The 25,596-nt window shown below is 38.8% G+C and overlaps 1 protein-coding gene across 1 annotated transcript in view; it reads left to right on the top strand.

Annotated features, from left to right (window-relative positions):
- The first annotated feature begins 15,715 nt into the window (after positions 1 to 15,715).
- Positions 15,716 to 25,596, top strand: part of LOC149002347 (4-diphosphocytidyl-2-C-methyl-D-erythritol kinase, chloroplastic-like) — a 28,623-nt gene continuing 18,742 nt past the window's right edge. The window contains exons 1-9 of the mRNA XM_089136253.1: positions 15,716 to 15,953; positions 16,064 to 16,159; positions 16,251 to 16,319; positions 16,516 to 16,620; positions 16,726 to 16,782; positions 16,904 to 17,104; positions 18,883 to 18,975; positions 19,069 to 19,168; positions 19,277 to 19,376. Coding sequence (XP_088992379.1) covers positions 15,762 to 15,953; positions 16,064 to 16,159; positions 16,251 to 16,319; positions 16,516 to 16,620; positions 16,726 to 16,782; positions 16,904 to 17,104; positions 18,883 to 18,975; positions 19,069 to 19,168; positions 19,277 to 19,376 — 1,013 coding nt within the window. The 5' untranslated portion in view covers positions 15,716 to 15,761. The remainder of the gene's footprint in view (positions 15,954 to 16,063; positions 16,160 to 16,250; positions 16,320 to 16,515; positions 16,621 to 16,725; positions 16,783 to 16,903; positions 17,105 to 18,882; positions 18,976 to 19,068; positions 19,169 to 19,276; positions 19,377 to 25,596) is intronic.

The following is a 25,596-nucleotide window of genomic DNA, read 5'->3' as shown; positions in this document are numbered from 1 at the left end:
TCCAATAAATGGCCCCCACAATGTGATTCCCATCCTCTCACGGGTTGGTTACCGGTCTTGAGCGCCAGTGAATCCCCATTGCTACCACGGGTCGTTCGATCTCAATACCCTTCCGAATCGGGTCTGATATAACAGGGGTATATCCTAGCCAAACACTGCTAGACATCCCTAGGTATGACAACCATTGATTCGGGAAAGCGTCTATGGGCATCTTCGGAGAACATCCCATACTATTCCCTCCGATGTCCAAGGACAGAAGTGTCAAAAGGACACTTTCCAATCCCAAACCAAACTTAAGCAAACACATTCTCAGATCAGTCATAACATATACAACCAACAGTTCATCATATACAAGAGAATGTAAAAGCAAAATCAGATTAGGCAATAATAGGTAATTCATATAACATGAAAAATGAAAAAGATAATATAAACAAGTGCTACTGTTCCCACAGTAGGAACCCCCGATCGAAAAAAAAAAAAAAAAACGCCCCAACCCCGCCCGGTTAACCGCCCGACAACCCGCGGATGTGAACCGTCACAGGATTCATGGTTTTAGTCTATCAACAATAATAAATACAAATACAGATAATCAAGAGCAAGAAAAGTGCAATAATTAATAAAAAGGTTACAGGAGTCCAAATACTCCAATAAATATCCAAGAACGAACGAAAGAGGGAAAATCAAGAATCAAAAGTAATATCGAGTTCAGCGGAAGCAAAATAAATAACTAAATAATCTTCTCTCAGGTTTTCTTTTATAAATCTAAAAACGGGTTATCTAAATTAACAAGTAAAGATGTCCTCCAATCTTTCTCCCTACGATCATAACAATCCTGGCAATCTGCCTTTGTCGGCCATCAATGGTGCTAAAAGTGCACACACGCATCTTCAGGAGGCTTCATGCTCTGCAAGTTCATGTACCACTGTCTGTCTCACATCAGCTTCATACGAGAAGGCTCTTTCATATGAATCATCTCCAATTCCGACATTGTGCAACCATCTGTACAGTTTATATAATACATACAATGAAAGGAATGAGTTCCAACGAACTCAGTAAGGAACAAGCAATTCTCATATATATGTCAATACAATCCACGAATGCACAGATGAAATGATATGGATGATATGCAGAAATATGAATGCTACTAAGATCTAACTATGCAAGTCTCTAATGGCTTACATGCTTTAAGATATACACCAGCCCTCCTTTGGGTAAGTCTCATCACTCTGATCCGGCAAGGACTGGTTACCTCTGTAGGGATCCTGGGCAAAGGGGTAAGTCCACACCTGGCTCTCAAACCATGGTGGGGGTTAAGTCAACACTCTCTCACCACAACCATTGGCAATGAGTACTGGCGCATGTCGGGGTTTCTAATCCAATGCAAGGTCATAATGGTAACATACTATATGGAGTCCAGATACATCCCTTATGGCACCAACCAACTCGGTTCAGTATCCTTCGCAACCTAGGAGTAAGAATCCTCATGGACTAGCTACCTCTGTTGGACTCCACTCCTTAACCCTATGGTCATCCACATATTATTGGGGCGGATGCTCTCATGACTCCTCACGACACCCGGTCCGTTCCTAGGACGTCCATGAGCCCAACCCTAACATATGCAACCCTACCATTACATGACCAATAGTGGACCACTGAGTCTCCGCACGGACTGGTTACCGCTGTTGGATGAAACATAGTCACGTCACCATTGTCACGGGTCACCCGGCTTCAATTCCCCTGCCGAAAGGGTAATAGCATGTGGGGTACCTAGCCATGCAATTCTAGACTCCCTAAGTATGTCATCAAGTAATCATGATAGTGCTGGAGACATCAGTAGGCATGTGTCCCATTCCACAGCCTTCTGATATCCCAAGGCAAGATATCCCAATGGAATACCCCTTCCATCACAATCACACTACATCACTCTTTATCATATCATGAACAGTTGTGCAATATCATAAAAGATGAAGTACATCAAGGAATACCACAAACAATGAGTATACAATAAGATTCACATGCTTTATACAATTACAGCAAGATACATGATCAAAGAATAGTAAATAGAACAGCTGAATCATCATGTATATGTAATTGCATATAAATAAGAATGCATGTCCTTACCTGTAATTTAGTAGAAGTCCTCTAACTTGCAATCCAAAAACTATTATAAGACTTTTATTTGAAACAGAGAACACCTAGGCATAGGGTTACAAGAATGTATAAGAGTCGAGAGTCAAAACAATTCAAAAGTCAAACCTACACAGTTACTGGAAACCAGCCGGTTGCTTGTGGCGGTTGCTTAAGTTAAGCGACCTCCACAAGCGACCTCCCCTGTTTCAGACAGTTTCCAACTCCAATCAGACTTTTTATCATCCGATTTCAATCCATTTTGGGATGATCTTAGTCCGAATTTCAAGCTTAATAGGTCTAGAACAAGGGGGTAACAAGAAACCCTAAAATTAACAAAGATTTATTACCCAAATCATTCCCCTTGATGGGATCCATCCATTAAACAAATGCGGGGATTCGTTTATGGACAGGATCTCATCAAGAACATTGAAAAGGGAGATACAACAAATCAATTGGGTAACCACTAACAAAATGGGGATGGGTTCATATCAATCAGAGGTTAAAAAGAAGAGAATAGAAGATGGAGATTCATTACCTTAATCAGAATCACCAAGAATAGAAGGAAAAAATGTTCCAGATCATTAACAGCACTTCGCCTACCTTTTAGCACGTTTCCACTGCCGTCTAATCGCCCAAAATAGCAATCCCGAACATAATAATGCGTTAATAAGGCGAGGGATGCTATTTATAACGAATAGGGGGCAAAATAGGACATTTTCCCGCAAGCAGAACCGGGCGGTCGCTTAAGGCGGTCGCTTGGTTTAATCAACCGCCACTAGCAACCGCCCCTAAGTATATTGCTATACAAGGGTGCTTTGCTCAGGGGGTTGAAATCCAAAGACAACCTAGCCCTAAACAACACATGGGAGAGGTCTTACCTTCATTCCGGACATCTCCAAACACCACTTGCCTTCTACCAGAGATCCAACTTCCCAGTAAGGCAGATTCTTCAACAAGAGAATCCAGATCCATAAGTTCTGGATATGGATCATGGACTTCTATCTGAACACTCCACAAAATTAATCCGACTAGACCTTTGGGTTCTCAGGCCTGCAATACGGATTCCGGGTTAGAAAAACGGGGGTTGTTACAATAACAGTAGGTAATCTCATAGTTTCATAAAGTAGAAACCAGAGAACAAGCAATCTATGTAGTTAAGGAATTAACTGTCCTTACCTTCTAACTTGAATGGAATCTTAAAGAATCAAGTATGATCTTGACTAAATCTGAGAAGACATTCCTAAACAAGTGCACACAACATGTTAGGAAAGATGCATAAAGGAAAAGATCATAAATCAATCGAAACAGACCAAGATTGAGGTTGCTGTACTCATTGGTTGATTGATTGGTCTCATTGGACCAATTGACCAATGAGTCAACCAATGCAGACAGTGGCCTGCAAGAATCCGAATTTTGAGAATCCAGAACCGAATTCGATGGTTCAAAAGGGTACAAATCAGAGGGGAATTATCTTGGTAGTATTCTAGGGTATAGAGGATATCAAATCATAAATCAAAACAAGTTCTCAAGTTACAACCTAGAAATCATGAGGTTAACCTAATTAGGTTGAACATAGGTTAGGAGGGAAAAATAGAAAGATTAAAGATAATGAACTAGGATATGAAAGAATTCAGATCTAGTAAAGAAAACATAATAATTGGGTTAACATGATCAATAAGGGGATTCCTGGGTTTGATCCAAGAAAATTAGGGTTTCACCCTTTTGACTCCCTGGACAATAATTGTGAGATCTGGATGAACAAAGACAAATCAAAACAGGAAAAATATAGATGCTTAAGTTTTAGGTTAACACAAGGTCACCCAAAAAGGATTTCCCTTTCACAAGGTAGGTTACCAAAAGTTCTCCAGACAATCACACAGGTTAGGGTTTCAAAGGATTAGGGTTAGGTTTTCAAGAATTCAATAGGTAGGGTTTAAGAACATGATGATGATCATGAGTCTTAAAGAATATGGTGAGATCAGAGAATTGATGATTACAAGAATGCTTCATCATCTTTCTGATCTCTTTTAAAATAGAATAAAAGAAAGAAAATCAGAGATAGAAGAGAGAGTGAGTGAGATCATACCTTTGCCGTAGAAAGATGAAGAATTCTTCAAGTCTTTGTAAGAGATCACCAAAGAATGCAAGGGAATGGGTTAGATTAGGGTTCTAACTCGTTCCAGAGGCTTAGGAGGCAGAGGAGGCGGAGTATTCCCGAGATTAAACTTAAATAGAAGAGACAGGATTCAAATTTCAAAAACAGAATCAATTGGTCGATTGATTGGTCGATTGGTCCAATCGACCAATGAGTCAACCAATCAAGACAGCAACTTCAAAACAGGGAATTGAAGGCTCAGATCAAGTCCAAACATCAAGGGGTTTTGCACACACCTAGAGTGACATACCTAGGAGTTAGAAATGCCTTTGAATTAATACAGAGACCACTCCAAGACAATCAACTAATCCAATCTTCATCCGGGTGCAGTTTCCACCATTGGGACACTAGCATCAACACTCATGGATTCCAATCCATCCATCAAGTCTTTAACAGAAATGGCCCAAAGATGACTTCTTGCCTTACTTCGGGTCACTAGACCTACAATAAACAGAGTTTCCGGATTAGGGTCAGGGCTGGGTTTCACAACTTCGTATTTTCTGCCTCCAAACCCTTTGGAACGTACCAGAGCCCTCTGCAAGTCATCTCCCTTGCATCCTTGTGATTATCTTGACGGATCTTCGTCAAAACTCATGTTTTTACACAAAAAGGTATGTGATAATCCTCTTCTGTGTTTCATCTTTGATTCTTCATTATTTTCTTTCCTTTTCTGATTGAGGACAGTAGTAGTGATGTTGTATCTCTGTTGCAACCATCATTATACTCATTCCCTCTCTTTTCCTAAGGATCTAAAGCTTGGTGGATGATCTTCATCAAGATCATCACTCGCTTTTGAAGGAAAACTTGTATTCGTTCACTTTCCTTATTTAGATTATTGTTCTTCAACCTTAGATCTAATTTTCTTAAAGATCTATGCTTGTTATTCATGATTCCTTTGTTAGAATCAGTTATCCATCATCTTATTGTTCTTGTCCATGATTTTTACTATGAATTCTTCAAGAACCATGATTGATCTAATTATGGTAACTTTTGTTTCCTAATTTGTAACTTGAAAACTTGATTCAATTAGTGTTTTGAAGTCCTCTATGCACTAGGATGCTGCCATTGTAGTTTACCCCTTGTTTAGTACTCTTTTGAACCACCAAATTCGGTTCTTTATTCTCAAAATTCTAATTTTTGAAGGCCACTATCTCGGTTGGTCGACTCATTGGTCGACTAAGGCAGTAGACCAATCCAATCGACCAATGAGTACAACAACTCCATATTTGGTCTGTTTTGGATGTTTTGATATCTTTCCTTCTAGGTATCTTTCCTAATATGTTGTATACACTTGTTTAGGACCTTCTTCTCAAGTTTTGTCAAGATCTTACTTGATTTCTTAAGATTCCTTTGCGAGTTATAAAAGGTAAGGATGGTTACTTCCTTAACTACATAGATTGCATATCTTAGTTTCTATATTTGAATCTTGTTAGTTTATTTCTTTAATTAGATTCTTATAATGCTATATTACTGTTGTACTATCTTGATTACAGTAGCATTACTTATTTATGATTCATGTATGACTTACTTATCAATTATACGCAAGATATATGTTGTTATTGATTTCTTTCAATATATGAAGTTACTATATATGTGATGTTATGGATTCATGTTTGTGTATGATTAAGTATGGTTTGGAAAGGAGAGGTGTCCTTTTGACACTTCTGTCCTCGGACTACTACGGGAATATTATGGGATGTTTCCAGAGATGCCCTTTGGGCACCTTCCTAAACTGTTGGATGACATATCTAGGACTATCTAGTAGTGTTTGGCTAGGCTGTCCCGTTATGTCAGACCCTAATCGGAGGGGTATTGAGACCGAACGACCCGTGGTAGCAATGGGGATTCATGGGCGCTCAAGACCGGTAACCAATCCGTGAGAGGACAGGAATCACATTGTGGGGACCATTTATCGGTAGGGTTGCATATGGCTAGACTTGGGCTCACGGGCACTCAAGACCGGTAACCAACCCGTGAGAGGACGTGAGAGCTTCCCGTTTACCATATGTGGATGACCTATAGGGTTGATGAGTCCGCAGTCAGGGACTATGAGGACTCTAGTGTGAAGGATACCGGAAAGGATCGCCAGGGGCGAGGAATGGATGTATCTGGATCTGACTTGATGTAACTAAGTAGGAGACTTGCATTTGGCTAGGCTTTGACCCTGACATGCGCCGGTACTTATATCAATGGTGATGTGAGAGAGTGGTGACTTAACCCCCAGCCATGGAATGTCCCGAGGGATGCCGGACCCACTACCAAGAGGCGTTGTGTGATGAGACCTTCCTAAAGAAGTACGGTGTTATGACTTAAAGTGTGTCTGCCAATAGAGATCAGCATATATAGAGTTAGAATCATATTGCATCATGTGTTTCATATCATATAGCATTTTACTTTGCTTTGAAATCCTGCCATTTATGTTGTTATGGATTAACTGCCTTACTGAGTTTCTTTGAAACTCATTCCTTTTGTACAATGTTTTGTTAGACTACTCTACAGGTTCTGAGTATCATGACTGCTCGTATGAAGAAGCGCAAGGAGAAGAGGCATATCTCCAGGAAGGTGATTGCGGTTACGACAATTACACTAAAGATTCCGCGGGTGGTTATGCTGCGTACGATGCTTAGTCCGACCATAGAGTGGAAGCGCCCTTGTGCCATTTTTGAGATTTATACTTATAGAGATGTTGTCTATAAGATCGAGCAATTTAGTTACTTATTGTACCTGTTATTGGGATTAGTTTTCATTCTTTTCCTTTTCTTTACAAACTACTTTTCCGCTGGTTGTAGAGTGGGATTCCGCCTCACTTTACTTTTGATTTAGACATTCTGGTTGTCTTTCGTACTCTGATTATATATGATTTATTCTTTCCTTATTTTGATCTTTGGTTTGTCATTTGCACATTGATTATTATTGTTCATGATTATGTTATTGTCTATGTGGGAGGCTGATTACTCGATACTTGGTCTTCGGGGCTGTGGATCACACACTTGGGTATGCCAGGTAGGGTACCGGCTGGGTGGATGTGACACTGTTGGTCGGTCATGCTTGGTCGCTCTAATCGACCAAGGGTGATCGACCAAGGTAGTTCTGTATGGATAGAGCCTCTAGATTTTTTATCTGAAACTCAACTTTCGAGATTCAAAACACTCCGAAATTTTAAGGGAAATTCTAAAATAGTTAACTAAGATTATCTAGCATAGTTTAGGCATCAACAATGGTCAAAGCAGTAGAATTCTAATTTAATCATAAACTAGGCTTCTATCGAAATCAATCCATGAATTCTACAAAAAGACCAGAGAGAATGAGAGTTCACTCTAGGAAAGAAAGAACAGTAGATCATAGTAAAAAACTATCATAAGAATGAAGCTAACATGCTTTAGTAATTAAAAACTTAGAATGAATATTCATTCATGAAGATCACACTTGATTTCCCTTTGAAATCATCATGTGTTGATTCGCAAAGTAATAGAGTGAAAGGAGATTCACTTTACAACCACAGAGATTGAAGAAGAGGTCATGATAATGACACAAGACCTTCCTCTTAATCACAGAGACAAGAATAAATCAATAAGAGAGTAGATCAATGAGAGAGTAAGAGTGATTACCAACCTTAAGGAAGAAGATTCGTCGAAGAACTTTGGTGAATGGTTGAGCATCTTCCAAAGCTCCAAAAAGAGTGCTAAGAGAGGGTTCCCACCTTCTCTAGAGGCTTTAGAACATTATGGGGGCAGTTTAACACGAATTTATAATGTATAGAGCTTCAAAAACCTAAAAACACAGGGATTAACAAAACAGTCCCTCGCACCTTTGGTCGGTCAGGGTTGGTTGGTCGATCTGATCAACCAACAGACCCAAAGAGGCGAAAAATCAGGTTTTGGAAGTCCAAAAACCAAAATTTCAAAGGGGGCTTTTCCCAACTTAACCAAGAGTCTTACCTAGCATTGAGGGACCTTCCAAATGTGTCAAACTAGGGTCCAAGTCCATCAACCAAGCTCTTCCCCAACAAGTTGCAGTTTCTTCTCCAAGTCAAGTAAGGTTTCCATATAGGGGACTCCATCATCAATCTGTATGGGTTCAGAGTCAAACACCATGGTTTCCACTGAGATGGCCCACAATTGTCTTCTACCTTCGCTTCGGTCTTCGGACCTACAAACAATTAGATTTTTGGATTAGGGTTTGGGCTGGATTTCACAAAGAGACCCTCAGTGGAAGATCGAGTTGAGGAGGTTCCATCCAAGCCTCAACTCCCTCCACACCAAGATTCATTCCACAATTCTAATGGCGTCGAGCAGCTTAGGCCTAGCTAGTATCTCCACTTTTTGTGTAGCGGTGCTCTCCCCCCTAGTCATTAAGGATAGAGTCTAGTGCACTCTACAATAATCAAAGTGGGATGACCATTGCCAAGGAGTGGCTTCCAAATGTCCTCCTTCCTATTGGCTAGAAGTTCATGGAAGGTTTGAACCCTTTGCGGCGATACGACGTTGCAACCAAGTAAATCACTCCAACCTTTTGCCTTTTTTTTTTTTGCTTCATAATTCCTCGACTAACGTGACCTTATGTTTTTATAGGCTGCTCTGCAACTTGACACAGGCACTTGGGCCCTGCCAAGAGGCTTCATGAATGGACCACCTCATTGTGCACAACCTTTAGGAGAATATTAAGAAGAAAGAGGTTGAAGTGTTTGACCTTTGATCAAGGAGCGAGAACCTAGCCAAGGAAGCAGAGCTCATTACAAAAGTTGTTGAGCTAGAGGGGTTGACACAAGCTTTGGCTGAACACATCAAGTCCCTTGAGCTATAGTTGGAGCAAAAGGATAAAGAGCTAGTGGAGAGAAAGAGTGAGCTCGACATCCTATCTAAGGATAGAGATGTTGCTTAGGAAGAAGTTGAAGGATTGCGAGCTCAACTTGCTCGGACTACTCTAGCTTCTTTTGATGATTTGTCCAACAAAACTTTGCCAGAAGTGATAATGCTTTGGTTTCGGACTTCCAAGTATCAGGACTTCATGGTAGAGGTCGCTAGTCCTGGCTTCAACTGTGATAGGCGATATGCTTACAAGGCCATATTGGAAAAGTACCCAGATTTGGACCTCATAGGGTTTGAAGGGTTTGTTGATCCATGGATTTATGATAAGCTGCATATCGCTCGACCATCTTGGATGGTCAAGAAAGATCCTTTCATACTGGGGATTTTTTGGATTCCAATTGGGAGCCAGCCCCAGAGGAAGGGACAAAGGTCATTGCAGGTGATGCTAACCAAGATAGAGAAGACCGAGGCAACAAAGGGAGCTCAAGGGAGGATGATGATGTTGGTGAAGATGCACAGCAACAAGCTTAACATTTGTTCTTTGCAATTTGGCACTTGCCGGTGTAGCCTTTTTTATATCTTTATATGCAACTTTTTCTGCTTGGACATGGTTTGAGCACCCTTTCATAACATTACACTTTTGTAATGTGGAAACACATATATGTTTCTCATTATGAATACTCATAAATATACATATCCCTTTTTGAATGCTCCATAAGCTTGTTTTGTTTGCAATTTGTTTTGCACTTGTTCTTCCAGGGACCTTTCCTAGAGACTTGGTTGATCAAGTCATTGGTTGACCTTATAGTGGCTCGTGCTTTGTGATTTCTCCTTCCAAGTTGCCATGGTTGAGAGCTCTGTATGACTACTCCCCTCCGAGCATGTGACTTAGGAGTTAAGCGATTCTAGGTATCTTTCATAAAAGCCGTTCATATTTTATAGATGAGTATCTTTCTCATCTAATTGCTCAAAAAGTGAGAAATTAATGCTTTGAGTCATTTGTATTAATGCTTATAAGTTTTATCAAGCCACACTACCAAAGGATGAATAGAAAATATCAAAAGTAGGTTTAGCCCTTTATAAAGCTTTCATATGAAATTGCTCAAGTAAGGAAAAAGAACAAAAACTGGAAGGAGAAAAATCGGATGGCATTCACATTACTAATAATACTTTCTGAGGTTGCTCAAATTCCATGATCGAGAAATTTCATGCCCGGTCTTCGGGTCATGTAGGTGATATGCGCCTTGTCCGACTTGCTGAATGACTATACATTACCCTTCCCAACTTGGTGCTAATTTCCTTTGGTTGGTCCGATCTGAGGCTGTTGTTTAGCACTAAACCAGGTCGCTTGGAGAAGATTGTCTTACCCATACTTTGGCATTGTAACAAGTAGCAATGTGTCATTGATACTCCTCTAGGCAGTATTATGCTTTGTCCCTAACTTTATCAATCGGATCTATGCTTTCCTTCAAACCTTCAATATTTTCTTCTTCATTAAACTCTGTTTCTCTAAGTGAACCGACCTGCACTTCAACTGATACTCGTGTTTATGCTCCATAAGAAAGTTGAAAGGGAGTTTCTCTAGTGGTCATCCGTTGTGTTGTTCGGTATGACCATAGTGCACTTGGGAGCTCATCAACCCATATTCCTTTTAGCTGATCAAGCCTCTTCTTCAACCCATTGAGCATGGTGTGATTTGTTACCTTGACATGCCATTACATTGAGGGTAGGTCATAGAAGATATTTGATGCTCAATGCCTTGGTCTTTACAGAACCTTTCAAATGACAGGCTCTCAAATTGCTTTCTATGGTTGGTCACAATAATTTTAGGAACCTCATACCTGTATATGATGTTGTGTGTTATGAAGCATTCCATTTGTGCAGTGCTTATTGTCAGACCCCACCAGCCAGTTCTGGACATACTCGAATACCCTCGGTGGTGATTCACTATAGGATCTAGGTTCACGGCCAATCCATAACCATATAACATAATATAGCATAATCTAAAAGCAAGGGAAATAAATGTATCAAAAGAGTGATTGTTATTACAGTCATCCTCAAAGTATTAATCAAAGTTAATCAAAATCATAATAAGAGTTTAAAAGAAAAGCAAAGAAGGTTAAAGTTTAATGGTAGAAGTCTAAGTATTGTTTTCAAAGTTTAGGAGTTTAAGTAGCATCATTGCTAACAAATAAATATACACTATAACTAATCACAATTGTGGCAACTACTTTGTCAAATGAAATCTCCAAGGTCTCAAAATGGTTGGACTCCATAAGTGCAGTCTGAGCAGGGACATGTCTCTTTGTGTAACTCTGTGTCCTCGCCTGTTGGTCCCTCATAGGACTTCGCCAGCAGTGAACACTCCAAGAAAATAGTGTCCTCATAACTTGTAACAGAATCTAAGAATATATATATATATATATATATATATATATATATATATATATATATATATATATATATATATATATAAAATAGTGAGTTCCAAAGTACTCAGTGAGTTCAACATAATCATAAATCATGCATCCAACACACATATATCACCTAAAGCCGTTCACGTGCATCTCAAAGAGGATGAATTGGTCTCAAAATGAAAGGATGGCATGATTCATTACTCAAAGGGGTTGGAAAACATAATGGGGAATAAGAATAAGCATTCAATTCATATCAATTTCCACTACTTTCATCATTATTGCAAACAACCACCATAAATACCATGAAGGAAAGGTTGAAAATAGGGGTTTTAGGATCTTCTTACCTCAATACACAATTAGCCTTGCAATTTGCACTTCGGTGCTGTCACGTGCAAGAATCTCACCAAACTCCGGCCTCTTTTCATCTCCCAAGCTCTTAGCCTTCAAGTAGCATTAACAATTCGTTTATGAGGTTAGAAAGCAATAAAATAGGGTTTCTTGACTTAAATTCTTGAAACTGCCTTTTTCTAGTTAGGGGGGTAGTCAGTCAAATTGGTCACCCACCCCTATCAACTGCCCTTATAACTTTCACTTGCAAAACCTATTTTTGACGAGCTTCAGAGGGTAGACTCCTCCAAAACATTCTTGAATCAATGGCATACTTTACCTTGGCATTGGAATCCTCAAGCATAGGTTTTCGTGCATGCCAAAATATTCTTTTTAAACCTTTTAGATTGACTTTCTTTCTCCTCTTGAAATCAATTAAAGTAGTCGGGTCATTTCCAAATTCATCCAAGTCCATAGGTTCAATTCCTGAACCTTCGGTCTCAACTCAATTGGTTCAAAGTTGCCTTCTACTTGCCCTTGCGGTTCATAGACTTAAAACAGTGGGTTATCGGGTTAGGATTTTAGGGGGTTTACAGTTATGGTTGCCAGAGGCTTTGATTTAACACATTTTTTGAATAATCAATTGTGACTACCAGGTATTCTCTTTCTTCTGAGGCTTTTAATAGCTTCCCTACCAAGTCTATTCTCCACGTTGCAAAAGTTGTGGGATATAGAATGGATGTGAGTGGCACTGCTAGACTATGAGGTACTGTGGCGTGCGCCTAGCACTTGTCACATCTCTTGACGTAGTCTATGGCATCCTTTTGCAATGTTGTTTAGAAATAACCTTGCCTTAGTGCGTTGTCTGCTAAAGCTCTAGCAATTATATGTGCACCGCATATTCCTTCGTGTATCTCTCAGAGAACCTTTTTGGCTTCAAGGGCACCCATACACTAGAGTAGTGGCCAGGTGAGTGACTTCTTGTAAACTAGGACATCTCTGATCATATACTAAGTAGCTCATTGTTGAACAGTTCGAGCTTACTTCTTGTCCTTAGGGAGTTGATTATGCTCTAAAAAGTGAATGATCGGTTTCTTCCATCCTTGTTCGGCATCTATCTGCATTTGGTTGACCACATAAATGTTAGGACTCTTTAATACTTTCAGATAGACCACCGGTTCTGAGATGTCCAACTCTTCCATAACCAAGCGAGACAATGCATCTTCTTGGTCATTCTTTGCCCTAGGAACCTTCCTCGCCAATAAATCTGAAAATTGATGCCTATATTGGCTGACCAATGTGAGGTACTTTCCCATCCCTTTTTCTTTTGCCTCATATGCCCCATTCACTTGATTCACAACTATTTGAGAATCACTTTTAACTTCCAAGTTCTGAATGCCCAATGCTGTAGCAAGTTGAAGTCCGGCCAACAGTGCTTCATACTTGGCCTTATTGTTAGATGCTTTGAACTTGTTGCAGGATGTATTTAATCACAAAACTCGCTTGGACTCTGAGGACTAATCCTGCACCACTGCTTTGTGCATTGCTAGAGCTATCTACCAATAGGACCCACCTTTGTACCTGCTCGAGAACGACCCTAGTTTCTTCTTGCTCATCCTGGGATGTTGAGTCTCTATAATAAAATCTATAGGGCCTGGTCTTTAATGATCCTGCCGGGTCATAACTCGATCTGATGTTCACTAAGCTCAATCACCCAAGTGACTAGTTGACTAGCTAGGTTTGGTCAATGTAATTTTTTTAGTGGGAAATTGGTCAATATAGCAATAGGATCGACTGGAAGTATTGTCGGAGTTTTCGAGTAGCTGTTACTAGAGTAAGGGCTTGTTTGTCGACCTCTGGGTACGTAGCCTCAACACTAATCACATTTTTTTAAAAATTAATTTGAATTTTGACAATGCTTTTGTATCCATTATATTCTTATCAGTAAAATAAAAAAATAAAAAAAACAAAAAAGCACTTGGATTGGCAACAAAATTATAGGAATAAAAAAATAAAGCATAAAGAATAAAACTATAGGAGTGGTGGTTACTATTTTGAGGAGTAAATTATTGAAAATTTTTTTAAAGGATATTTTGGATAGTTAAGGTCAAAATTTTATTAGGAAGGAATGGAAATCATTAAAAGGTATTAAGTAAATATTTTAAAAAATTAAAACTCATCTAAAGTAAAACTTTTTTAAAACAACTTTATGAAGTAAATATTCTTTGAACACAGTGTATCAAGGAAAATTTTCTGAAGTATAGGCAAGGGGTTTAGGGCAATATTATAAAACTCCAAAATATTATTAAGGATAATTTAAGAATTATAAGATTATCTAATAATGAATTAACAAAATTTGCGAACATAGTGTATTATTGTGCAACACTAAAAGATATTTAGAGAGTGTATTTGCCAATTTGACATATTCTCAAGGTATTTGTGCTTTTCACTATTAATTTTGGGATTTCTTTGAAAATTTCTCTTTTAGGGCCTGCTTGGTTACATGAATCTAAAGATTTCAAACATCTAGAGATTTCAAATCTATGGAGTCATAATTTATAAAATTAACAGTTTGGTTAACCAAATATATGGAATGAAATCTGAGGATTCATCTATGATTTTTGTGAATGCGCAAATATTTAACATTTTTATAATAGGGATAAAATCTCTGGATTTCACCCTATACCCATAAATCTACAGATTTATGTTTTTAGTGTAGAAAGATGAATCTCTAGATTTCATGAATCTAGAGATTTTCATAACCAAATGGGTATAAATCTCGCATTCATGAATTCAGAGATTTGAAATCTCTGGATTCATGCAACCAAACATGTCCTTAATGAATCTATATCCCTTGTAAGAAAGGTAACCCTTAAACAATGAGAGATAAAAGAAAGGTAATAATCTACTCTAAAAAGTCATAAATCCTTACCAAAAGAAGACTAAGTGTTAGATCCAAATCTAAAAAAATATATAGATACATGATATCTGTAGAAAATCCTCTCCGCCAACCTATCTCGTGCCCTCATCCTCCCACACTCACAAAGACCTGCCACGTGTAGGCTTTGGTTGACACAAGCAATTCTTATGTTAAGCCTTATTATATAAGTGTGGGTGGATGGGGCACGAGTAGGATGGGTGGAGAGGATTTAGATCGGTCATTTAAACAAAATTGTATTTTTTGTGTGTGTAAATTAAACAAAATCAATAGAGAATAGGGAGAATTTGGATCCTTTGCTTTTAGAATAGTCACTTTCTCCCACCCTTCCACTGGAAATTTATCAGGTTCATTTCCTTGTCGAAATGGACCATTCATTTCCCTTGCAGATGTATGACAAGTGTCCCAACATCACATCAAATGGTGAAAATCCATTTACAGGTCACATCAGTCAGTTGATTGATGTGATCTGTAAATGGATTTCTACCATTTGATGTACTGCTAATACACTTTGTCACATATTTACAAGGAAATGGACCTGATATTAGTCCCCCTTCCACCCCCCACAAGAGGGTGGGCCCGGCTGGGCCCGGCTGGGCCCGGCTGTGCCTTACTTAACTCTGATTGCACACAATGCGGGCCCCACCCTCTTGTGAGAGAAAAGGGCGGGAGAAGGTGGGGAATAGGGCCTAGGTACTGCCCGGGAGCAGAGGATCCCAGCTCGAATCGGAGAACCGGTAAGCCCCCAGTCAATGTCACAAGACTCACAACACCTTTGACTCAGTAAAAGAAAGAAAAGAAGAAAATGAAAAAAATGAAAAAAAGAAAAAGAAAAAGAAAAGAAAGAAAAGAAAACGCACGAGGCCCACGAGTCACGACAACGGACACCCATGATATAAATTTCGCCTATAAAAATGGGAAACGCAGGGGAATTCAGGTCAGACAAATTACTCATGTTCATGAACTGCAAGAGATAGTAACACTCAATGGCTGCTTCCCAATTCCTTTGTGCTCATCCTTCTCTTAAGGGAAGAAATAGCAGTATTTTCACAAGGAAAATCAGTCTTCCCGCATTTCAGGAACGTGGATTCCTTAGCTTAGGTGGACTTCAAATTCAGAGAAGACCATCTGTCAAGGCCAAGGCTTCTGACTCAGAAACGAGCAGAAAACAATTGGAGGTATGTTCCCCCTACTGTCTGGTTATGAGTTGCAGTTTCCTGAATCCGAGTCCTCTTCTGCTTTTGATTCCAATTGTTAACATAACTCTTTTGGGCTTGGTTGATTTTAGATAGTGTATGATCCTGACGAAAGGATAAACAGGTTTGCAGATGAAGTGGACAAGATCACTGGCCTTTCGAGGCTCTCTCTTTTTTCACCTTGCAAGGTAGTTGTTATTTTTTTTGGGGGGGGGGGGGGGTGGGAGCTTAATTTTATTTTTTGATACTTAAGTTGAACATGTAATATTTCGGTTTCAGATTAATGTATTTTTGAGAATTACGGGAAAGAGAGAAGATGGATATCATGATTTGGCATCCCTATTTCATGTAAGAGCTTGTCTTTTCTTATGACTGAGAATCTTTGCTTGAGACTTGTAATACATAATTTACATAAATATGGTGCAGATATAGGGTTTACTAGATTCCAAGTTTGTTTTACTTGACTTCTTGTTTCGTCCTTCCTCCATTCTCGTCTCCTTTCTTTTCAGGCTAATTTCAAACTTTTTCTTTTTTACATCTCTAGGTAATTAGTCTAGGAGATAGAATTAAGTTCTCATTATCCCCAGCAAAAGGAAAAGATCGTCTTTCAACAAATGTGACTGGAGTCCCCCTTGATGATCGGAATTTGGTAAGTTATAACTGAATCTCTGCAAATGATTCCTTTCCCTAGTCCTTCCTCTCCTTTATATTCTCTTACTTTTTGTAGCTAATGCATCTGGCAACTATCTTGCAGATCATTAAAGCCCTTAATCTGTACAGGAAAAAGACTGGTAGTGACAACTTTTTTTGGGTAAATGCAACATATGGTGGTTTCACATGAGTTGTTTAATATCCTCTTGGGCAATAACTCTCTAATATAGGTGAAGTTACTAGCTATTTTTTGAGTTATTCACCATATCAAAACTATGCAGATCCACTTGGATAAAAGAGTGCCCATGGGAGCTGGACTAGGTGGTGGGAGTAGCAATGCTGCAACTGCACTGTGGGCAGCGAATCAGATGAGTGGTTGTGTTGCCACTGAGAAGGAACTCCAAGAATGGTCAAGTGAAATTGGGTCAGATGTCCCTTTCTTTTTCTCCCATGGAGCAGCCTATTGTACAGGTAGAGGGGAGGTAATAACCATCTGTTAGTAGAAAATTGTTTGCTCTTCAGTTTCTTAACATGCTCTGTTGCACCAGATATAAATGCACAATGTTGTAGTCCGCTTTTTAAGTTTCAAATGCATGATTAAACAAGGAAGCTGACAATTAATTCCAGAAGTGGGGGCCTACATGGTCAGCCAATTCAGGCACTCTGCTGGTAAAATATTTTGATTACCTCTGAGAATTATCGTTTTTCAGTTTGTCTGGGGATAACATTGGATAGGACTTCTTGTGTTCTGTTTGAATCTTAATTGGTATATATATAATTGATACAACTGTCTGTTATGAAGAATTTTCTGCCAAAAACACTTCATTCTCTACTATGATAAAAGAGAGAATATACTATTCCAAATAGCGAGGGCTACATTCTCTCTCTCCCCTTCTTCTTTTTCTTCGTTTTTTTTTGGAAACCATAGCAAGTGCTGTTATACTTGTTGTTTTCTTTTTCTGAATAAGGGGAGAGAGGGGGAGCTAGTCATGCTTTCTTTGTCTACAACCTAGCTTCACTTGAATTTGTGTTGTTATAGTTAAAGCTATTAAACCTCTGAAACAATTTTGGCATAAAGTTTATATTTGTTCCATACTTAGAACAATTGTGTTTTCTCTGCTTGCAACAGAGAATTTGTTCTCTGGTTTCAGTATTATATACATATATCAAATTCCCTGAGTTCAGCATTTCATTTCCCAACTACTATAGAATAAAAAGAACTACAGTCTTTTTCTTGTCAAGTTAAAGTATCATGATTTTTATCTAGAGTTTCTATGTTTCGTATTCTACAGTTAAAGAGATTTTGCTGGCCATCATGGACCATTGTTAATTAACAGTTTAGGTCTAAGGATATGACTTTATCTGGTTGGCCATCACAGTCTAATGGTTGATACTGTGACGCCATTGGAAAGCTTTTCGTCAACTCTCATTGATCTGGTTGACCATCAGGTGGTTTCCAGCCATATTTCTGTTATCACAGGTCCGTTTGACCATATACTTAGGTGATGAAGTGATAACTTGATTACCTATGTTTTTTGTGTTTTGGGCTTTGCCAAATTCTGACACAAAGGTCCTTTAGATTCATGTGAAGTCAACACTTCACCAAAACTGATACAATTTCCATCTTTCTCCTTATGATGGAACACCAACAGAGTACACAATTTACATAGGGTTGTTCTAACTTATTAAATAGTTTTAAATGATGAATATTCACATTTTCCTTTTCTCATCCTAATTTCCCTTTTGGGTTGTGGCCAAACAAAACTATTGTAGACTTTGTACTAGGACAGAGATACCCATCTGACAAAATTGGATCTGTAGTAACCACTATTAAACAATAATAAATTTTGCATATGATGGACATACCAAACCGAACAAAGGAAAAAAGGAAAACATCAGTTCTTGCTAAATAACCAAAACACTTCGATGGGACTTGATATTTTTCTATAGGCATGAGTTTCTTCGGCGTCCCCTAGCCTCCCCCAAAACCGTTAAAGTACCCAAGGAGGACTACCTGAACAAGTCGCTGCCAGACATATTACAGAACTTTTGGTTAAACTTAACCAGAAAACCTACATCCAGAACCATCTCCGCTACCTGTCATTACTAAACATGTTATGAATCATTGCTGGCAGCAAAGGATAATTGAGAATCATTTACTTAGAACCTTTGGTTGTTAAAAGTTAAACATGATAAGAAATCCTTGTAATTTTTTTTATGCATCTGTATGTTACAATGATATATGTATCCGTTTTGCCAGGTGGTTCAAGATTTTCCTTCCCTCATACCCTTGGACATGCCAATGGTTCTTGTTAAGCCACAAGCAGCATGCTCCACAGCCGAAGTTTACAAGGCACTGCAAATTTAAACTCAGCATATAAGTTAACGCATTTTTTGTTATTTTAGTTCTGTGCCATCTTTACAAGTTGAGATTTGATTTGTGTAGCGCCTTCGGATTGATCAAACGAGCAAGGTTGACCCATTAGTTTTGCTGGAGAAGATCTCAGAGAAGGGGATATCTCAAGATATTTGCGTCAATGATCTAGGTATGAGTACTTCTGGGAAGTTGTAATCATGCTTTTTCCCCTGATATTTCCTCCTCTGCTGATGAGTTTCAAAAATTAATTGGTTCTATGTTGGTATCTACTTTACAGAGCTGCCTGCCTTTGAAGTGCTTCCATCCCTTAAAAAGCTGAAACAACGTATCCTTGCAGCCGGTCGTGGGCAGTATGATGCTGTTTTCATGTCAGGAAGGTGATTTACTACTTCATGTTTTTAGTGACTTAGACATCCATGATATATAAATGAACATGTATTATTAATTTATAGATTTAAAAATTTTTAAATTGATAATTCTTTCTTAGTTAATGACTTCATCGTGATTGTTCTGTGCCCACTTATTTTCTTTGCAACAATTTCACTAGACTTGTTGGCTGAACTGCCACATCTGCTTAAGGGTTGGTGTGGCGTCTGGGATTTGTTATATGCTGTGCATTGTAGATCAGTATTCACTTAAGAAATGCATGCATATTCTAGTGATATAATGATGCAGTCTTGAAGGTAAAATTTCAAATCCAGTGTGCTATTTTCAGCAGATTTGAGGGTTTTTGGATAATATTCAAAGCTTCCAATTTCAATAATTGGTATATTAATGTCGTTCTTTTCAGCAAAATTTGAGTTATGAGTCAGGCCCAAATGTGTTGGCTGAGGTATGAAAACTTGACTTAGTTGCTATATTGTTTTTCAGGCCCCCAGTTTTGGTTGCCATATGCTAAGTAGGCCATGAAGGTCTCCCAGACAACCTATTTTAGGCTCTACAAACATAATGGAGACTTAAGTTTAAAGAATAATTAATTCAATATTGTAGTTTTGACTGTGGACCTATGGTTGGTAGTCTATGCTGTAAATATACAATGATAGGACCTCTCATACAATCTTTAGTGCTAGAACTCATATAATTTCAAGTAAAAGAAACCTAAATAATCATTAGGAATGAGAATGAAATTCTGAGCCATTAAATAAATCATACATTAAACATTATTTGTTGCAAAGAGCTAAGTGTGACATATGAATCACTATTAACAATTGTACCACAGTTTCTAGCTGGGTACATGACACAGATATTGTGGGACACATATTATTCATTCATATGCATCTTTGTCCTTTTAGTTAGAATCTCTGTTCTATCTTCCTTAGGCTTGTTCTAGTTTCCTTAGTTTAGTTTATCCTCTTTCCTTTTATATTATAATCAGCTTGGGAAGGTTAGTTCCCTGAGCTTTGTTTTCATTCTCTATTGATATGTAATGTAGGGAGAGGCTATGTCTTTCTAATGCAGATCTTGCCCACCCGTTCTTCTTTGAGTTCCTGGTTTATAGATCTATTCTAGTTACAGTGATCATTAAGAGAGAACACTGCAAGCAACAAATGAGTCACCAGTATTGGAACAAGTGTCGAGGTGGATCAAAACCACTAGAATGCTTTTGATGCTGGACTAGGTTTTCCTCCAACTGAATCAAAGTTGGCCATGTTGTAATGTAGCAGAAGTGATGTACGTGGGTTGGGCTTCCTTAAAATTGGGCCCAAAAACCAGCCCCTAGAAGGCCTTCAAAGCTGGCCAAATACCCCAGGGGTATTTTGGTCATTTTTTAAGCCCCACTTGTGGGCTCAATATGGGTCTTATTTTACTCCCCACAATCCCAGGGTCTGGGATCTAATTTTTTTTTTAAAATTTTTTATTTTGAGATGAGTCAATTATGAGTTATTAAAAGTTTCAGTATTGAGTAGTATTTAGTTAGCTGAGTTTGACTTGGTCCAAGTTGAGTCCCTATTTGTTTAAATCAACAAATGTTTTAATAAGTTAAGAGTCCATGTAAGGTGGTGGTATCCTAAACTATAAAGGAAACCCACCCTGAGTCCAATTCCTTATTAGTTAAGAGTCCAAGTTCAAGAGTTAGTTCAACAGTGGGATCCTTATCAGTTAAGGAATCCCAAATTGAGTCAAAGGGTCTTGAACTTAGGGTATAAATAGCTTATTTAATTCTGAATAAAGTAGATTGGTTGATTTAAGTTAAACAGAGGTTTGGGCCATGGGGAAAGAAACGCTTACGACTTGGGATGGAGAGTAATTCTCAGGTTTAGAAACTCCAGCAGCATTAATTCAAGTAATCAAGCATCTTCAAGCATTTAGGTAAGTCAGAGTGTTGGAAGTATGATTGAGGTTTCTAATTGGAGTAGACTCCTCTTTTAGTTATATATTTAGTTTTCTTATGTTCTTTATATTGGTTTCATATTTTGTGTTAGACTAGGTTTCCTAATGTCTAGGATTGGTTTTTTTATTCTATTTGCTTTTATTTCCTTATCCTACTTAGAGTAGGATTTACTTAGATTGTAAGGATAAATACCCCATTGGGGCCTATGAATGAATATACCTTTTGAGCAATAGTTTCTTCAAATACCAACATGGTATCAGAGCCTAAGTTTGTATAGGGAAGAAAGAGGGAACTAAAGAATCAAGTCTTTCTCTTTCCCCTCACGTTGCCGCTGTCGCTACCTCTTTGTCTCTGCTACACCACCATCGCTGCAATCACTGCCATCACCATCGAAGCCCATCGTGGCAATCATTGTCGAAAACCTGCAATTTTGCACCCATCGCTTCTCCTTTTCGACCACAAAAAACCCCATCGCCTCTCCTTTTCGACCCAAAAAGAAAAAAAACCTGCATCTCCTCTTCTTCTTCTTCTACCATGCTTCCACATCACCTCTCGTGTACAGCAGGTTTGGGTTTTTACGGTTTGGTTTTTTAGTTCTCCTCTAAACCACCGACACTAGATTCGCCCGAGAAAAAAATTCAAAAAATCAATTCTGCATCATCGCCAATGTGTCTCCACAACCACCGCTGCATCTCTTGATCTCTCTCTTTCTCTTGCTGTGCCTCCACAATCCTATCCCCTAACCTGCAATCACCATCTCCAACCTATTGCCTAACCTGCAATCCTATCATCTAACCTCCTGCAACTTTTTTTCAACCATCACACTTGACACCCATCACCATTCTTCCTTCTTTAGCCATCGTTTAGCCATTCCAGCAGCCATCGCACCATTCCAGCAGCATTGCCCAGACCTGCAACTCATCCTTCCACCTCTTTTCTGGTTTTTTTTCTTCTTCTAAATGCTGCAATCTCTCATCCAATAAACCCATCTTTTTTACCCAACCCATATGGCCGATGTTAATTTCTGCTTTTTTGCCTTATAAGCCCTTCATCTAAGCTGCAATAGCACATTAGCCAATTAAATTCTGTTTTCTGCCTTCTAGCCCACAACCCAAAAAAAATAAAAATAAATTTCAGGGTCTCTTTTGAAAATTCATATAAATCCAAGGGTCTTTTTTTGTGAACTTGCATAAATCCAGGGGCTTATATGTGATTTTTCATATTACAGGGGTCTTTATGTATATTTCCATATTTACAGGGGTCTAATGAGAATTCCCATATTCCTAGGGGGCTACTTGTGATTTTCAATATTTCTAGGGGTCCTTTTGTGAATTTTCATATATTCAGGGGTCCGTCTGTGTTTCTCATATATCCAAATGTCTCTTTCGTAAATTTAAAAAATTTCATTGGAAAAAAAAAAAGAAAAAATAAAGAGAGAGAGAGAGAGAAAGTGTTAGTTGGACCTTTCAAATTTTGTCCTTCGTCATTGTTTTTACCCACGTGTAAAGCTACACGTGAGTGGGAGATTGAAGATGTATACAATTCAATGTTTACTTTAAGAGCATTGTATACATTTTTCAGGTCATTGTTTGAATGCCTTTCTTTCAGACTTTCTTGTGTAGAATTTGATCTCTGTCATTTTCAGACTTTTTTGTGCAAAATTTGATCTCTATTCCTTTGAAAATTTGTCCCTTACGTTGGCAATCTTCCACTTTGGAGATCTAACATTGCTATAGATTTGACTTTTTTGACCTGTGCAGAACCTGATCTCTGTTACCCCTGGAGATTTGCCCCTTCCCTTGACATCTTCCCTTTGGAGATCTAACCTTGCTGAAGATTTGGTGTTTGACCTTTGCAGAACTTGATCTCTATTACCTTTGAAGATTGCCACTTATCTTGACAACTTTTCCCTTTAGAGATCTAATATTGCTACAAATCTAAAGTTTCACTTTTCCTACTATACCCTAGCAGTTGTTACCCAAAAAATATATTTTTCCTTAGAGTTGTGTAGAAATTTGGTCTTCTCAACATTTGAAGATTCTACCTTTTTTTGTGGGCATTCTTTCTTGGAGACCTAAAGTTGCGGTTGAGATGAGGACAAAGCAAGTGGAAGTCTATAAGGCAAACATAATCTATAAGCTATTAATGAAGTTTGAAGATCAAGTTGCAGATGTTGTATACTATTTTAGCCAAGTTGGGCATGTGTGATATCCATGCCTCAACTTGAGGGGGAGTGTTGGAAGTATGATTGAGGTTTCCTAATTGGAGTACTCTTTTAGTTATATCTTTAGTTTTCTTGTATTCTTTATATTGGTTTCATATTTTGTATTAGATTAGGTTTCCTAATATCTAGGATTGGTTTTTTTTATTCTATTTGCTTTGTATTTCCTTATCCTACTCAGAGTAGGATTTACTCAGATTGTAACTATAAATACCCCATTGGGGCCTATGAATGAATATACCTTTTGAGCAATAGTTTCTTCAAATACCAACACAGAGAAGAATCGCCACTCCATCCCAGCCCTCCTTGTCTTGTCCGCAACCATCCCTAACGCTTCCTGCTCTTGCCCTATCCCCGCAAATTCCATTCCCTTTCTCCTTCTTCTTCCTACGTTTTCAGATCCTAACCCAGATAGGACTCCCCATTCTTTACTCAATTCTTACCCAGTCAACCTCCATTAGAGTCGCAAAACCCTATAGAACCAAGATCTAATCTCTGTTTTCCCAAACCAGCCTTCTTTCTTGAGTTTTGAAATTTTCTGCACTTCATCTTCTCTAAGAAAGTTGCAGAATTTTGCAGAATTCCAGAAATTTCATAAATACCTAAAACCAAGTCCCTACCTTCTAAAATTAACTTCTGAATTTCCAAATAGTGTCAACCATAGATCTGGATTACGAGACAACAATTCGATTCCCAAACCCTGGTTCTAACAGAATCCTAGTCACATTAGGATTTGAAATTCAAGTTAAAATTTTGAATTCTAATAATATCCAGGTCTGAATTACCGTACCCAGCAGCCATGTAGGCCTTAAAACCCTTAGCCAAAGCATCAAGAGAACCTAATTGTGTGTTGGTTCCTATTTTGAAGATCTTGAAAGCTAACCCTAAAACGTGGGTTTACATCAATGGTATCAGAGCTACAAGAACCAGCAGCAGACTGCACCATGGAAGACTTCTATTGCAGCCCCTCCCTCAATGTCAACTGTAATATCCTTTTAGCAGAGCTAGAAGGAGAAGAGGATTGGAGGAGGAGTTGCCCCTTTTACAGTAGAGTCCAATCTGGTGCGCACAAAGCTTTGGCAACTGTTGACAGTGGTAGTAACTTAAATGTGGTGTGAGGAGAATTTGTAAAGAGGGCTGATTAAAAGTGAGAGGCATCCCTAACCCATAAAGTTTCCTTTGTAAACAGTGAAAAATTAGAAGTCACTCATAGGTGTCTAGGTCCCATCAAGTTCCATTCTCACTTAGAGGAGATATGGTGTGATGTAGTACCTATGGGATTGATTGATATTACTTTAGGGAGGCCCTGGTTGTATGATAACGATGTAACCATCATGGGGAGGGAAAACAATTGTAAATTTAGGCACAAAGGTCAGAAGATTATAGTATTACCCTTGAATCTACCAGCAAAGATCAAGAAGCAGAAGGTAACAAAAGATCCTGACAAGGTCATAGCAACTAAGGAAAGAGCTGAGGCACCCATTCCTCCAGGGGTTCTTTACAGTTCAGGAAGAGCATTGTTGCCCATAGATATCAAATTCCTTCCAGCACCCATCCCTGGGGAAGCATGACCTCCCTTGAGTCTCCTTCTTGAAGAAAATAGTATAAACCTATTACGGGCAATAGCAACAGTGATGATCAAAGTGTAGACAGAAAAGGGCTCCAAAGGAATGACCACCGACTCCATCCTTCCTCCTAGGGCCCCTAACACTTGGGCCCCTAGGATTGAAGACTACATTACAAGGCCAAGTCCACCAAAGTATTGTCAAGTAAAGGTGCAAGCAGTCACGCATCTGTTACTTCCTCCTCACTGCAAGATGAGAGGTCGAGTCCACTTGAAAGCCCTCCAGAGAGTTGACCCAAAAGCACATGACTAGCGTAGTTCATCAGTTGATGAATGATTTAAAGAAGGGAAGTGCTGATGTATCCTAGGTTGGGCTCCCCTGGAATTGGACCCAAAAAATCAGACCCAACAAAGCATTCAAAGCTGGCCAAATACCCTAGAGGCATTTTGGTCATTTTCCAAGCCGCACTTGGGGCCCGA

The sequence above is a fragment of the Hakea prostrata genome, chromosome 10, assembly GCF_041222555.1.
Source record: "Hakea prostrata isolate BN-2017 chromosome 10, UWA_Hpros_2, whole genome shotgun sequence".
NCBI classification, from domain to species: domain Eukaryota; kingdom Viridiplantae; phylum Streptophyta; class Magnoliopsida; order Proteales; family Proteaceae; genus Hakea; species Hakea prostrata.
The sequence above is the reverse complement of the archived record's forward strand: the minus strand, read 5'-3'. Positions and strand labels throughout refer to the sequence as shown.